This window comes from Salvelinus alpinus, chromosome 2 (assembly GCF_045679555.1).
Source record: "Salvelinus alpinus chromosome 2, SLU_Salpinus.1, whole genome shotgun sequence".
Classification (NCBI taxonomy): domain Eukaryota; kingdom Metazoa; phylum Chordata; class Actinopteri; order Salmoniformes; family Salmonidae; genus Salvelinus; species Salvelinus alpinus.
This window is the reverse complement of record NC_092087.1, coordinates 113,657,685-113,671,234: the sequence shown is the minus strand read 5'-3', so window position 1 is coordinate 113,671,234 and position 13,550 is coordinate 113,657,685. Positions and strand designations below refer to the sequence as shown.

The 13,550-nt window shown below is 40.0% G+C and overlaps 1 protein-coding gene and 1 pseudogene across 1 annotated transcript; one reads left to right on the top strand and one right to left on the bottom strand.

The window, feature by feature from the left end:
- The window catches only part of LOC139547821 (zinc finger protein 271-like), a 145,768-nt pseudogene that overhangs the window by 107,572 nt on the left and 24,646 nt on the right, over positions 1-13,550 (bottom strand).
- On the top strand, positions 2,869-12,724 carry LOC139548149 (zinc finger protein ZFP2-like). Its single transcript, XM_071357592.1, has 2 exons — positions 2,869-3,455; positions 8,912-12,724. Exons 1-2 carry the CDS (start codon positions 3,101-3,103, stop codon positions 10,252-10,254), a joined length of 1,698 nt encoding a protein of 565 aa, XP_071213693.1. The 5' UTR covers positions 2,869-3,100; the 3' UTR covers positions 10,255-12,724.

Here is a 13,550-nt window from a genome sequence, read left to right as displayed (position 1 = left end):
AGTGGGTCTGGGCAGGTGTGATGTAGTTTTAATGGAGTTGGAGGTGTGTTCCAGTGGGTCTGGGCAGGTGTGATGTAGTTAATGGAGATGGAGGTGTGTTCTAGTGGGTCTGGGCAGGTGTGATGTAGTTAATGGAGATGGAGGTGTGTTCTAGTGGGTCTGGGCAGGTGTGATGTAGTTAATGGAGATGGAGGTGTGTTCTTTTGGGTCTGGGCAGGTGTGATGTAGTTAATGGAGATGGAGGTGTGTTCTAGTGGGTCTGGGCAGGTGTGATGTAGTTAATGGAGATGGAGGTGTGTTCTAGCAGGTCTGGGCAGGTGTGATGTAGTTAATGGAGATGGAGGTGTGTTCTAGTGGGTCTGGGCAGGTGTGATGTAGTTAATGGAGATGGAGGTGTGTTCTAGTGGGTCTGGGCAGGTGTGATGTAGTTAATGGAGATGGAGGTGTGTTCTAGTGGGTCTGGGCAGGTGTGATGTAGTTAATGGAGATGGAGGTGTGTTCTAGTGGGTCTGGGCAGGTGTGATGTAGTTAATGTTTGTATGATGTTGTTGTTTGTTGTGTATGTTTTGTATTGTTTATAAAATATCAAATAAAATATTAAAACATATGCAATACAAAGTTACACATAACTGTTCTATTTTTGGAGTTATTACATTAAACCAATCAGAATTCAGAAGAATGCCAAAGTCAGGTGTGATGTAATATGGAGGACCAGCCTATTCCCTATGATGTAAACTACAACAGAAATAACTTCAAATGTAGAACTTCAAATTAAACCAATCGTTTGCGCTCATGACTTGAGTGATTAAAGTAAACCACACTTTTGTAAATACATAACACCATCTAACCAAATATCAACAAATGTTATTAGCCAGCCAGCTAACATTAGCTAACATGCAGTTATCTTAGCCAGCCAGCTAACGTTAGCTATATGCAGTTATCTTAGCCAGCCAGCTAACATTAGCTATATGCAGTTATCTTAGCCAGCCAGCTAACATTAGCTATATGCAGTTATCTTAGCCAGCCAGCTAACATTAGCTATATGCAGTTATCTTAGCCAGCCAGCTAACATTAGCTATATGCAGTTATCTTAGCCAGCCAGCTAACGTTAGCTATATGCAGTTATCTTAGCCAGCCAGCTAACATTAGCTATATGCAGTTATCCTAGCCGGGCCAGCTAACATGAGCTATTTAGCCAACTAGCTATTAGCCGAACAAGCGTAGCCAACCAGCTAACGTTAGCTATTTAGCCAACTAGCTATTAGCCTAACAAGCGTAGCCAACCAGCACCGAGACCATTTAGAACCAAACTAACAAAACCTAAACGTGTTTGCAGATCAAAAGATCAGAGACAAACATAATGATGGGAGAAAATTAACCTTCAGAAGTCATTGATCAATGCTGATAAAGTAACACACTGCTTAAATATAAGTTATTTATGATGTAGGTGTTTTGTAGAGCAGTCAGTTGGCAGTCGCCAGCAGTGTCGAACCAGCCCAATACCAAACCAATCAGGTGGTTGTTCGATGAAACGAATCTTCAGACGTCATTGATCACGTGCTGCTGAAAAAGTGATACAGGCATCAGCACACTGCTTTGAAGTTTAATGCTTTCAAGGCCTCGTACCTCCGGTATCAAACATAACATCCCCATCGAAAAGTTGACAAAACAAAAAGGGTCTCATATTCACTACATCAGAATAAACTGTCATCCATTTTAGTATCAAAATATATCAAATTAACCTGGAATTACTCAATGTCCCCCTCTGTTGTCGAAGAAGTATAATACACCTAAACTAACAAAACCGGGCTGATAAACTGGCTGGTGTTCATGAGTTTATAAAACATATACTTTATACATTTGTCATAAATGACCTGCATTGATGAGACACACAGTGTGGATGAATGATCAGTAGTCGACAGGGTAAAAATAGCACTCCTAAAGAAGATGCATTTTCCAGTTAGATACCAACTTGAAAGAGGGAACTTTAACATAAAACCCACATGGAAACTGAGATTTGGCAAATAACATATAAAGAGAGGCTTACTTGACACCAAACCAACAACAGTAGTTACTAAAACATAAATTGCTAATGTATGATTTAAAACGTGGATTTTATGATGTAATGTAAACTTTATACATTTCTTTCCCAGGACCACTCAATTTTCAAATTCTCCAAAAATCTTTTGTGGATTACCCAGAATCCCATACCTTTATCACCGAGTGTATTACACCGAGTGTAATGTAAACACACGAGCAGCGCAGTGGTCTAAGGTATGGCATCTCAGTGCTAGAGGCGTCACTACAGACCCTGGTTCAAATCCAGGCTGTATCATAACAGGCCGTGATTGGGAGTCCCATAGAGCGTCACACAATTGGCCCAGCATCGTCTGGGTTAGGGTTTGGCCGGGGTAGGCCGTCAATGTAAATAATATTTTTTTCTTAATAACTGACTTGCCTAGTTAAATATAGGTTAAATATATTTAAAACATGTAGCTTCATTACACCGTTACACTGGCATACAACCTCAGTAGCACAGAGTAGATCATCCTATGACCTTGGGAAATAGTGCATTGTGGGTAGTTTAGAAGATTTCCTGAAACAAATTAATAATATGTAATTACGCAAAAACATAACTGTTTGTACTTATAGCTAACCATATCGTGACTACAACTAGTAGTTGTCTTTAACCAGACTGTATTGTTACACTGGTGAGTAAAAACTAATGCTCCTTACACTTTAACTTGTTGTCTGAAGATAAAATATTAATTTTACTCAACTGCGTTACCCACTACAGTCAACAGATGGCGGTCTGGGAATTTAAGGTTATGCTGTTGGTGTGACGTATAATCTAGTGGACGGAACACTTCTTTCAGCAGCAGCAAAAACAGTTAGTCAGCCACCTCGGTAGCTTGCTAGCCAAAATAGACGAACCAATAAAGCTCTTTAGACGCTTTAGTGTATATTAGCCACTGTGTTTTAAACTCACTTCTATCGTCTAGTTAGTTATCCGATTTAATTTCATATTTACGGTGTTGTTATTAGTCAGCTAGTGGGCTGGTTAAGTTAGCATTAGCCTAGCTAGCTAACATCCCCGACCATGCGGTCACTAAGCTACTCCCGTGCTAAAGGAGAGGAGGATGATATCACAGTAAAACAAGAAGTAGAGAGTGAGCCTGTTACTGTGAAAGAAGAGGAAGACGCGTTCAGAGTGAAAGAGGAGGAGGATGTTACAGTTAAAGGAGAGGAGGAGGATGTTACAGTTAAAGGAGAGGAGGATGCAGTTTATGGAGTGAAAGAGGAGGAGGAAGAGATGACTGTTACATCGAAAAAGGAGGAGGAGGAACCTGGATATCTGGAACCGGTTTCCCAAACGCATCTTAAGGCATCCAATGGTTCTAACGATGAATTTAGCCATAATATGGTTTTGAGAAACCGTTCCCTGATTAACACTAGTAAGTACTGTCTTACAAACAGAGACACAAACTCTGCAGTTGTTGAACTGATGTTTGGTGTTAAAGCGGAAATCTGCAGTTGCTACATCCATATTGTGACTTTTAAATTATTTATTTATAGCCATTGATTCTTGAAGAGTATAACACATGCCTCATGAGCTTAGTTCAACTGTTGTACCCCATCAGAACCCCAAATAAGCTTTTTTTACTCCAATGTTTAGAAACAATGTAAACCAACACTGTGTAGCCTCAACATGGTTAAAACTATAATGTTGATATCATGGATGGTCAGTCCTGGCATCCATAGGTATGTCTGTCTGTAGTTACATTTATCCAACCCCATAATCATCTTATTACCAAAACAGTGGTGGAATTACAGATTTGTTTTTGTTTGAACTGCAGATTGCTGGGTTGTGTGTTTTTTTTAAACAGAAAAAAATGGCTGCCCCAAGACTTGGTTTGGTAAACAGCTGAGGGATGGGGGAAGGAGAAGTGTAACCACTCTCAAATTCATAGAGAAAGCTATTGTAGCAACCGTAACCCAACACCTAGCGACCTCGTCAAGAAGTTCAGACATCTTGATGTAACAGTTATAAGGTGTTGGCTTGACAGTCCCTGGACTCAGGTTTGAGTTCAGCTCAGGGCAACCCCCCGAATTCACTACACTATGAATACAAGGACTGGCAATGCATGATGTCATAATGATAGTTTAACCAGGTTTCTAGGCTATATAGTATATTCTAGAATTCATCCATGATGTCATAATGATAGTTTAACCAGGTTTCTAGGTTATATAGTATATTCTAGAATTCATCCATGATGTCATAATGATAGTTTAACCAGGTTTCTAGGATATATAGTATATTCTAGAATTCATCCAAGATGTCATAATGATAGTTTAACCAGGTTTCTAGGATATATAGTATATTCTAGAATTGCCAGTGTAGATTTCCTGTGGGGGTCAAATTATTAGAGCTGTTGATAAGTCATTGTATAATATTCAGCCAATTTTTTTTCATGCCCTTACATTAAAGGCAAGACATACCTAGATGCAATTACATTCATGAATTGGTTTGAAACCTTTGCTTTAAACCCTTCTCAAAGTTTGTCATGAAACACTATTTTTTATTTATTTAAATTGAACCTTTATTTAACTAGGCAAGTCAGTTAAGAACAAATTCTTATTTACAATGACTGCCTACCCCGGACGACGCTGGGCAAATTGCCCCATCACGGCCGGTTGTGATACCGCCCGGATTTGATCCAGGGTGTCTGTAGTGGCGCCTCAAGCACTGAGATGCAGTGGCCCCAAAATCATGTTCTAGTCCCCAACTAAAATACATCTTGGTCAACCAAGCTCGTCAACATAACCTGACCAGAGGGAGCCCCCCTCTGCTGCTACTAATAGACTAGTAATAGACTACACCAGCAGTCGGCAACCTTTTCCAGTTGGAGTGCCAATTTATCTGACCATTTTTACCAATCTGTGTGCCAGTAATGATTTTCAAATGCACATTTTCATGGAACGTTTGATTCGTTTAATTTAAATTATAATAGTATTTCAAAATCATTGTCTGTGATTAATCTACATTCTAAATCTAAATGAAAATTGTACAAATCTAAGAGTAACTTTTATTGCCATTGCCAACTATGTAAAAAAAATAGCCTACATAAAGCCAACAAATAAAAACATGGCATTCTGCAGGTAGAAAATATCCTGATAAAAATAAATATCCTAGAAATCACACTGGCTGCACATGGTCTGTCTACAACAAGCTTGAAACATTGTATCAACTATCAACTGGGTCAGGAAACTCTGATAGCATGCTTGCAACATTGTATAAAATATTCTAGGCCCTCAGTTTCCTGCTCCAGTGAGTTCTGGACAGACACAGCTGTAGGCTATTTGTGCTAAGGATAAGAAGTAATCAGGTATTTTATGACATTTCCACTGGATCAGAGCATTACATTTTTCCCTTTTATGCTGAGTGGTTATCGAAAGGGCGAGAGCTGGAAATATTTTACGAAAATACTTTGAGGAACTATTGTCATTCGCTTTTGATTAGACTTTGTTTATTTGCTGTTTGGAGGTGAAGAAAAAATTAATTTGAGAAGCTCCACAACTCATTAGTGGTGCAGCGTTAAGACAATGAGAAATATTATCAGACATCCCCAAATGGGCACATTTATAGGCAGGTAGACTAGTCCTACTTCTATATGTGTAACCAGGTAGACTAATCCTACTTCTATATGCGTAATCAGGTGTGCGTCCTTACTCAACATCGACAGGAGTGTTTCAAACAAAAGACAATTAATAAATTGACAAAACTGACGGATCTTGTAGGGTCAGGTCTGGGTGGTCTGCCAGGGGCCGTTTCATTTAGTATCCGTTGGGGAATGATTTTATTTACCCATAGTATGTTGTACCGAAGTTGACTGACTGAAAGGGAGTGTAACTTTGATTATAATTACACTTCCTTGAAGGAGGGAAACGAGGTACAACACCTGTTTGTCCCCGCCCTTTCCTGGGTCGGTGAAGAGCGGTAGTAAATTTAAGGAAATAGATCCAAGCCTCACTCTCATCACCTGTGGAAGGCAGAGCTTCCAGCGAGGTGCGGATTTAATAGTATGTTGTACCTGGTTTCCCTCCTTCAGGGAACAGTAGTTATAGTCATAACGTTACGCTTGTCATATGATGAACTTCAACTTAAATATGGGATCTCGCTGTCGGACAGTTTTTTTGTATTCTGAAATGCACTCTAACTACGTATCATTTAGTGGCTCCTTATGTTACGCTGGGAAAACAGTTTTCACGGGCACAGAAATACTAAATAATTTCAGAGTTTGCTAAATCCAATGGTTTTTAACAGAGTCATTTTGTAATCGAAGATGGCGTAGCATTAAGACGTGTTTGTTTTAAATGGTATGTATTTTTCGTCTTTTTTTGTATATATTGCAATATATTTCAATCTTTTTCCATTTTTAAATTAAATATACATTCCGGCAACCTGCTTCACCCAATGTGATACGGATCTGCTATTTTTTTTAGACCTTATAGCCAGAACTTCCATCAGAAGCTAGCCATCAGAAGCTAACCAGCTAATTAGCTACTAGCTATTTAGTCATTGTTAGCCACTGCTAGCGGCCTTTACCTTTTTAGCTCAGACACCAGCCGCTTTTAGCCTGGATAGTACCTGCCAGTCTGCACAGCGCGATATCAACCCTGAGCATATCGGACTGTTTTTCTCCACTACATCACCGTATTCCTGCCGTAAGCTCTGGACCATTACACCGGATTGGCTATAGTGGCTATAGTGGCTAACTCCCTTGTCCTGAAGCTAGCACCAGTTAGCCTCGAGCCAGGCGCATCTCCCGGCTAGCATAGTAACGACTACATAACGGCTTCCCTGGTTCATATATTGCTGTTCACTGGACCCTATGATCACTTGGCTACATAGCTGATGCCTGCTGGACTGTTCATTAGTCACGGTTCTCCATTTTGTTTATTTGGTTTATCTGTCGGCCCCAGGCCCCAGCCTCGAACTCAGGCCCAGTGTGTAGTTAACTGATCCTCTCTGCCCATTCATCGCCATTTTACGTGTTGCTGTTGTCTTACCCGTTGTTTGCCTTAGCTAGCTCTCCCAATCAACACCTGTGATTGCTTTATGCCTCGCTTTATGTCTCTCTCTGTCAATATGCCTTGTATACTGTTGTTTAGGGTAGTTATCATTGTTTTATTGTACTGCGGAGCCCCTAGTCCCACTCAACATAGCTCAGAGAACTCTTTTGTCCCACCTCCCACAGATGCAGTGATCTCACCGAGCATAACTGGTGACTCCAGAGATGCAACCTCTCTTATCGTCACTCAATGCCTAGGTTTACCTCCACTGTACCCGCACCCTACCATACCCCTGTCTGTACATTATGCCTTGAATCTATCCTACCACACCCAGCAATCTGCCCGTTTTATTCTCTGTTCACAACGCACTAGACGACCAGTTCTGATAGCCTTTAGCCGTACCCTGATGTTGATGTTCTGATTATCCTACCGATCCTTGACTTCGGCGATGTCATTTACAAAATTGCCTCCAACACTCTCCTCAGCAAACTGGATGCAGTCCTTCACAGTGCCATCTGTTTTGTCACCAATGCCCCATATACCACCCACCACTGCGAACTGTATGCTCTTGTCAGCTGGCCCTCACTACATATTCGTTGCCAAACCCACTGGCTCCAGGTCATCTATAAGTCTTTGCTAGGTAAAGTCCCCCCTTATCTCAGCTCGCTGGTCAGCATAGCAACACCTCCTTTGGCCACTTTTCCTTCCAGTTCTCTGCTGCCAATGACTGGAAGGAATTGCAAAAATCGCTGAAGTTGGAGACTTATATCTCCCTCACTAACTTTAAGCATCAGCTATCTGAGCAGCTTACCGATTGCTGCAGCTGTACACAGCCCATCTGTAAATAGGCCACCCAATCTACCTACCTCATCCCCATGTTTTTATTTACTTATTTTGCACACCAGTATTTCTACTTGCACATCATCATCTACACATCTATCACTCCAGTGTTAATTTGCTAAATTGTAATTACTTCGCTACTTGCTACTCTGGCCTATTTATTGCCTTACCTCCGTACTCCATTTGCACACACTGTATATAGATTTTTCTATTGTGTTATTGACTGTACTTTTGTTTATCCCACGTGTAACTCTGTTGTTTTTTGTTGTCTTACTGCTTTTCTTTATCTTGGCCAGGTCGCAGTTGTAAATGAGAACTTGTTCTCAACTGGCCTACCTGGTTAAATAAAGGTGAAATACAAAAAGTCTTAACTTTATTGACAACACCCAAATGGATACTGTCATTAATGTGATTCTTCAATAATTACACATAATTCTTAATACTATAGCAAACATTATATTAAACAGGACATTCAAACGAAACATACAATTATAATCCAAAGTAGTGTGAAATGTACTCATAAGCAACCTGGACATGGAGGTTACTCCCCTGAGTTTTCCCCCATTCACATTCAGAATATATTGTGAAAAACTAAAATCTTTGCTCACCATTTTTGCTCTAATCAGATATAGTACATCCATAACTATCGGTTTCCTCATTAGCAGGGAGGAGTTTCTACAACCAAATTGCATGTGCATCGCCCTCGTGCCGCAATTTTAGCAAACACAGAAAGGGGCCTGTATTGGAGACCAAAAGTCGTCTGGCACACTGCTTAGAGTTTCAACAACATGAATAACTTATTTCTAGTCTACAATCTTAGATGTTACTACTAATGTGAAAACAAGACAAAATATGACTTCTTGCTAATAATTTTAACATTCATTACAGACATCAATTGTTGTACAACATCATGGCTACGCTGTTGGCATCACCTTTTACAGTGGATTTCCACTGTTGTGCGCCTTTAACCATCTGTCTGACTTTGTTGTTTACACAGGAGAGATACGGGACTATCGTGGATCCTCTGGGGAGCCTCAACAACCTCAGGATGCTGTAGAGGCAGAGAAGAGTCTCTCTGGGTCAGAACACCTCAATAAACACCTGCAGAGATCCACAGGGAAGAGAACTCACTGCTGCTCTGACTGTGGAAAGAGATTCACCTCATCAGGCATTAAAATTCATCAGAGGATCCACACAGGAGAGAAATCTTATAGTTGTGGTCAATGTGGGAAGAGTTTTGTTCAATCTAGCAATCTGACAGTGCACCAGAGAACACACACTGGAGAGAAACCATATAGCTGTGATCAATGTGGGAAGAGTTTTGTTCAATCTAGCAATCTGACAGTGCACCAGAGAACACACACTGGAGAGAAACCATATAGCTGTGATCAATGTGGGAAGAGTTTTGTTCAATCTTGCAATCTGACAGTGCACCAGAGAACACACACTGGAGAGAAACCATATAGCTGTGATCAATGTGGGAAGAGTTTTAGTCAATCTAGTGATCTGACAGTGCACCAGAGAACACACACAGGAGAGAAATCTTATAGTTGTGATCAATGTGGGAAGAGTTTTGTTCAATCGAGAAATCTGACAGTGCACCAGAGAACACACACTGGAGAGAAACCATATAGCTGTGATCAATGTGGGAAGAGTTTTGTTCAATCTAGCAATCTGACAGTGCACCAGAGAACACACACTGGAGAGAAACCATATAGCTGTGATCAATGTGGGAAGAGTTTTACTACATCTGTCTCTCTGACTTTACACCAGAGAATACACACAGGAGAGAAACCTTTTAGCTGTACTCAATGTGGGAAGAATTTTACTACATCAAGCCATCTGACTTCACACCAGAAAACACACACAGGAGAGAAACCTTACAGCTGTGATCAATGTGGGAAGAGTGTTACTACATCTGTCTCTCTGACTTTACACCAGAGAACACACACAGGAGAGAAACCTTATAGCTGTGGTCAATGTGGTAAGAGTTTTTGTCAATCTGGCCATCTGACAGCGCACCAGAGAACACACACAGGAGAGAAATCTTATAGCTGTGATCAATGTGGGAAGAGTTTTGTTCAATCTAGCTCTCTGACAGTGCACCAGAGAATACACACAGGAGATAAACCTTATAGCTGTGATCAATGTGGGAAGAGTTTTGTTCAATCTAACTCTCTGACAGTGCACCAGAGAACACACACAGGAGATAAACCTTATAGCTGTGATCAATGTGGGAAGAGTTTTGCTCACCGAAGCAGCCTGATATCACACCAGAGAACACACACAGGAGAGAAACTTTTAGCTGTGACCAGAGATAATCTGATAAAAGATCTCTGACCAATCATCAGAAAATACATGGAGTTGTTTCATGATATCAATTAAATGAATGTCACAATGTAGAATGTTTTAATATTGTAGTGGGAGTATTTTAATTATGTCACAATGTAGAATGATGTAACATTGTAGTAGGAGTATTTTAATTATGTCACAATGTAGAATGTTTTAACATTGTAGTAGGAGTATTTTAATGATGTCACAATGTAGAATGTTTTAACATTGTAGTAGGAGTATTTTAATGATGTCACAATGTAGAACCCTAAATGTTTGTCCCCTGTTCTATTGATTTCAACATGATATGGATATTAGCCTCAGGGGGAAAATCCAGGCTCTGAATTGAAAGAGTACTATTTATGGGATTTAGTAAGTACACATTATTCCCAGATTCCGTGTGGTTTTTGAGCTGTTAGTTTTAACAGGACGTGCAACCTCATCTCCCTCCTGTCGCACAAATGATTTTAGCATGATATCGATTAGTTATGACAAATAAGTGTTGCGTTCCTTTGTTTAGCGACCCCTACATTTAAATGCATTAAATGTAGGGGTCAACCTGATTTTCCCCCTAATCGATATCATTGATTTATTGCTACTTGTCAAAACAGCGTTTCTGGAGCTTGTGCAGATTATAAGGAGCTTGTTTATATAAATACAAGAAATATGATTATTGTGGCAGATGTTTGTGTAAATAGCACATGTTATGTTTAGGTTTTCAATTTATCCCAAACTGTTTCTGCATATTGGTTATTGATTTGGACAAATTAAAACTGTTTTGACATTGAGGCTATCCCACCTAGCAAAATGTAATTGAAAAGACGTTGAAAATAAGACTATGCAAATATTATACCATGCCTCACCATTAAGTTAATTATTGACAAAGGGGTGTACATTTTTATTATTATTTTTTATTTACAATTCATGTAAATTGAAACGCCGTTGAAAATAAGACTATGCAACCAAATATTTAATATTTCCAATTCATGAAACATTTAGTAATCATAAATATTTATGCAACCAACTGACAATTTTCGGGTATAATTATATTGACATTGTTGTCCTTCTTTTAGAATAGCAGGGTTCATTCTCAGATGTGCCAAACCAAATGTACTAGAGCATGACATTGGGGACTGGGCCCCGATCCAACAACATGCCTATCTAGTGAACCCTGAAAAGAGAGAGAAGCTCCACAGTGAGGTGGAAAGTTACTACGGATATTGCAGGAGTTTCCTTTTGAAATCAGACATGTCCGTGTTAAGGACAACTTTGTTGCTGATTTTCTCAAGGGTGGGCAGTCAAAATGTTCGTGTTTTGCGTTTAGCCATTGCGTTGCCATGTATCACAATTTATTTTGACTGCACGTTTTTCCGTATTGGAGATGAGTTTTGTTTGGGCTCGTTCCAAGAAGACGAGAGTTCTAGAAGCTCGTGAGTTTTAGGAAGACGAGAGTTCTAGAAGCTAGTGAGTTTTAGGGTTATATAGAAAGAAAAAGGAGAAAAAAATAATACGATTGTATATTATTATTTAGAAATACGTGTTTTTTCTTGTTTTTAATTGTTGACAGCCAGTAGACACAATGTTTATATTGTAGAAGGTGAAGCATTGTAGATGATTATAATGTGAAATGGAAGTTGTTTTCTGTTGGTGGTGAGCAAACTTGTCCAACAAAAATGATAGGATTTATTTGTTGTCTTAAGGGGGAAGGTGTTACAGGCTTTAGTTTTTCCATTTTTATGTTTTGAGGTTGGACTTTAGCACTATAGCACGTAGGAGGCACTGATTGGTGTCACCTCGTTAGTCAGTATGTGTAACACCAGTTCTTTTGTTTGCCTCTTCTTGGGCAGATTTAGTGGGTCTCATGGTGGGTGACTTTTATGTCCCAGTTGTTGTTACTAGTCAACTTTCAGTGGACACTGAGAGCAAAACTGCAACATTATGTTAAAATACTTTTATTGCATCAAATGGTTGTTTTATGCAACAGAATAGAGGGTTCTTAGAACTACTGTGTCTGTGTGTTCTACTGAGGATGGGCCTCTGGGAGAAAACACTGACAGGAGATTTACAATGTCTTTTGGGTGATTAAACCTAAAGAGACCACATTCCAGGGCATGAGTTAATGTTTCTGTTCTATATGGTACCAAGGAGAGATGACCCCAGGGCCAGACCCTGGTCTCTACACAAAGAGTACTGTTTTTACAGCAGATACTGTCTGCTGAGAATTATAAATATATTTTCATACAAATCTTAACCTTGTGACCCGTTCTATACATCTGTTGTTCGTTATGTAGGTTGAAAGGGGTGTATCTTGGCTATAAAAGACCTTTGTACTTTTGTCTCGGGGCTCTCAACGAATCATCTGGGGGTGATTTGTTGACCAGCCATCATTTATCATAGATCACTCAATTCATTCACTTTATATGTGTGTGTTGTATTGACCTGCTCCCTTATTAATAAGTGAATAAAGATTTCGATTTAAGAATAACTCTGACTTGTGTGATAAGTTTGTCTCTTTTGAAATTAACCACCACATTTGGCGATGGGGGATGTGAATCTTGACTTGTTGACCGCTCCTGGCGACCTGGGTAAATGGTGCACCAGGGATCCCTCAAACTTGGGATCTCAGGGAGACCACACTTTGGGAATGGAGCAGATGGACCCACCTTTGATCTGAGAGGCAGCGAGCTGAGTGGATACCAAATCTCAAACCTAGTTTAAAAAAAGAGGTGAGCGAACCACACAAAGTGTAGTTTTTAGAAAAGCCTCGTAGGCTTTGAGTGTGTATTCCAGTGTGAGGGGGGTCACCTTGGAGGTGTAAACAGGACCCAGTCAGTAGGCTCTGAGTGTGTATTCCTGTGTGGAGGTGTTAACAGGGCCCAGTCAGGAGGCTCTGAGTGTGTATTCCTGTGTGGAGGTGTTAACAGGGCCCAGTCAGGAGGCTCTGAGTGTGTATTCCTGTGTGGAGGTTTATTATTTTATTAGGTTATTCCTGTAATTTCCCAGTATGAGAGGAGTTGCTAGATGTATTGAATAAACCTTTCTCCATAAAGTTAGTGAACCAAGGTGGCTGATTAGCTGTTGATGTTGAAGAAGTGTCCCGTCCACTAGATTATACTTCACGGTGGCAGAATCACCTGAAAGACGCACATCGCCACCTGCTGACTGGAATTGGTATCGCAGTTGAGAAAATACTTTCAGACAAAAAGCTAAAAAGCGACTGCCACTAAAAACCAACGACTCCCTTTTAAAACGGGCTATGTGGCATCAGAAACATTAATTATAGTGTAAAAATTTACTACAAAGTG

Bases quoted from the DNA above. Each gene is read 5' to 3' on its own strand.
- LOC139548149 (XM_071357592.1), top strand. From the start codon at position 3,101: ATGCGGTCACTAAGCTACTCCCGTGCTAAAGGAGAGGAGGATGATATC. The intron at 3,456-8,911 runs GTAAGTACTGTC...TTGTTTACACAG, and splicing joins CCGTTCCCTGATTAACACTA to GAGAGATACGGGACTATCGT.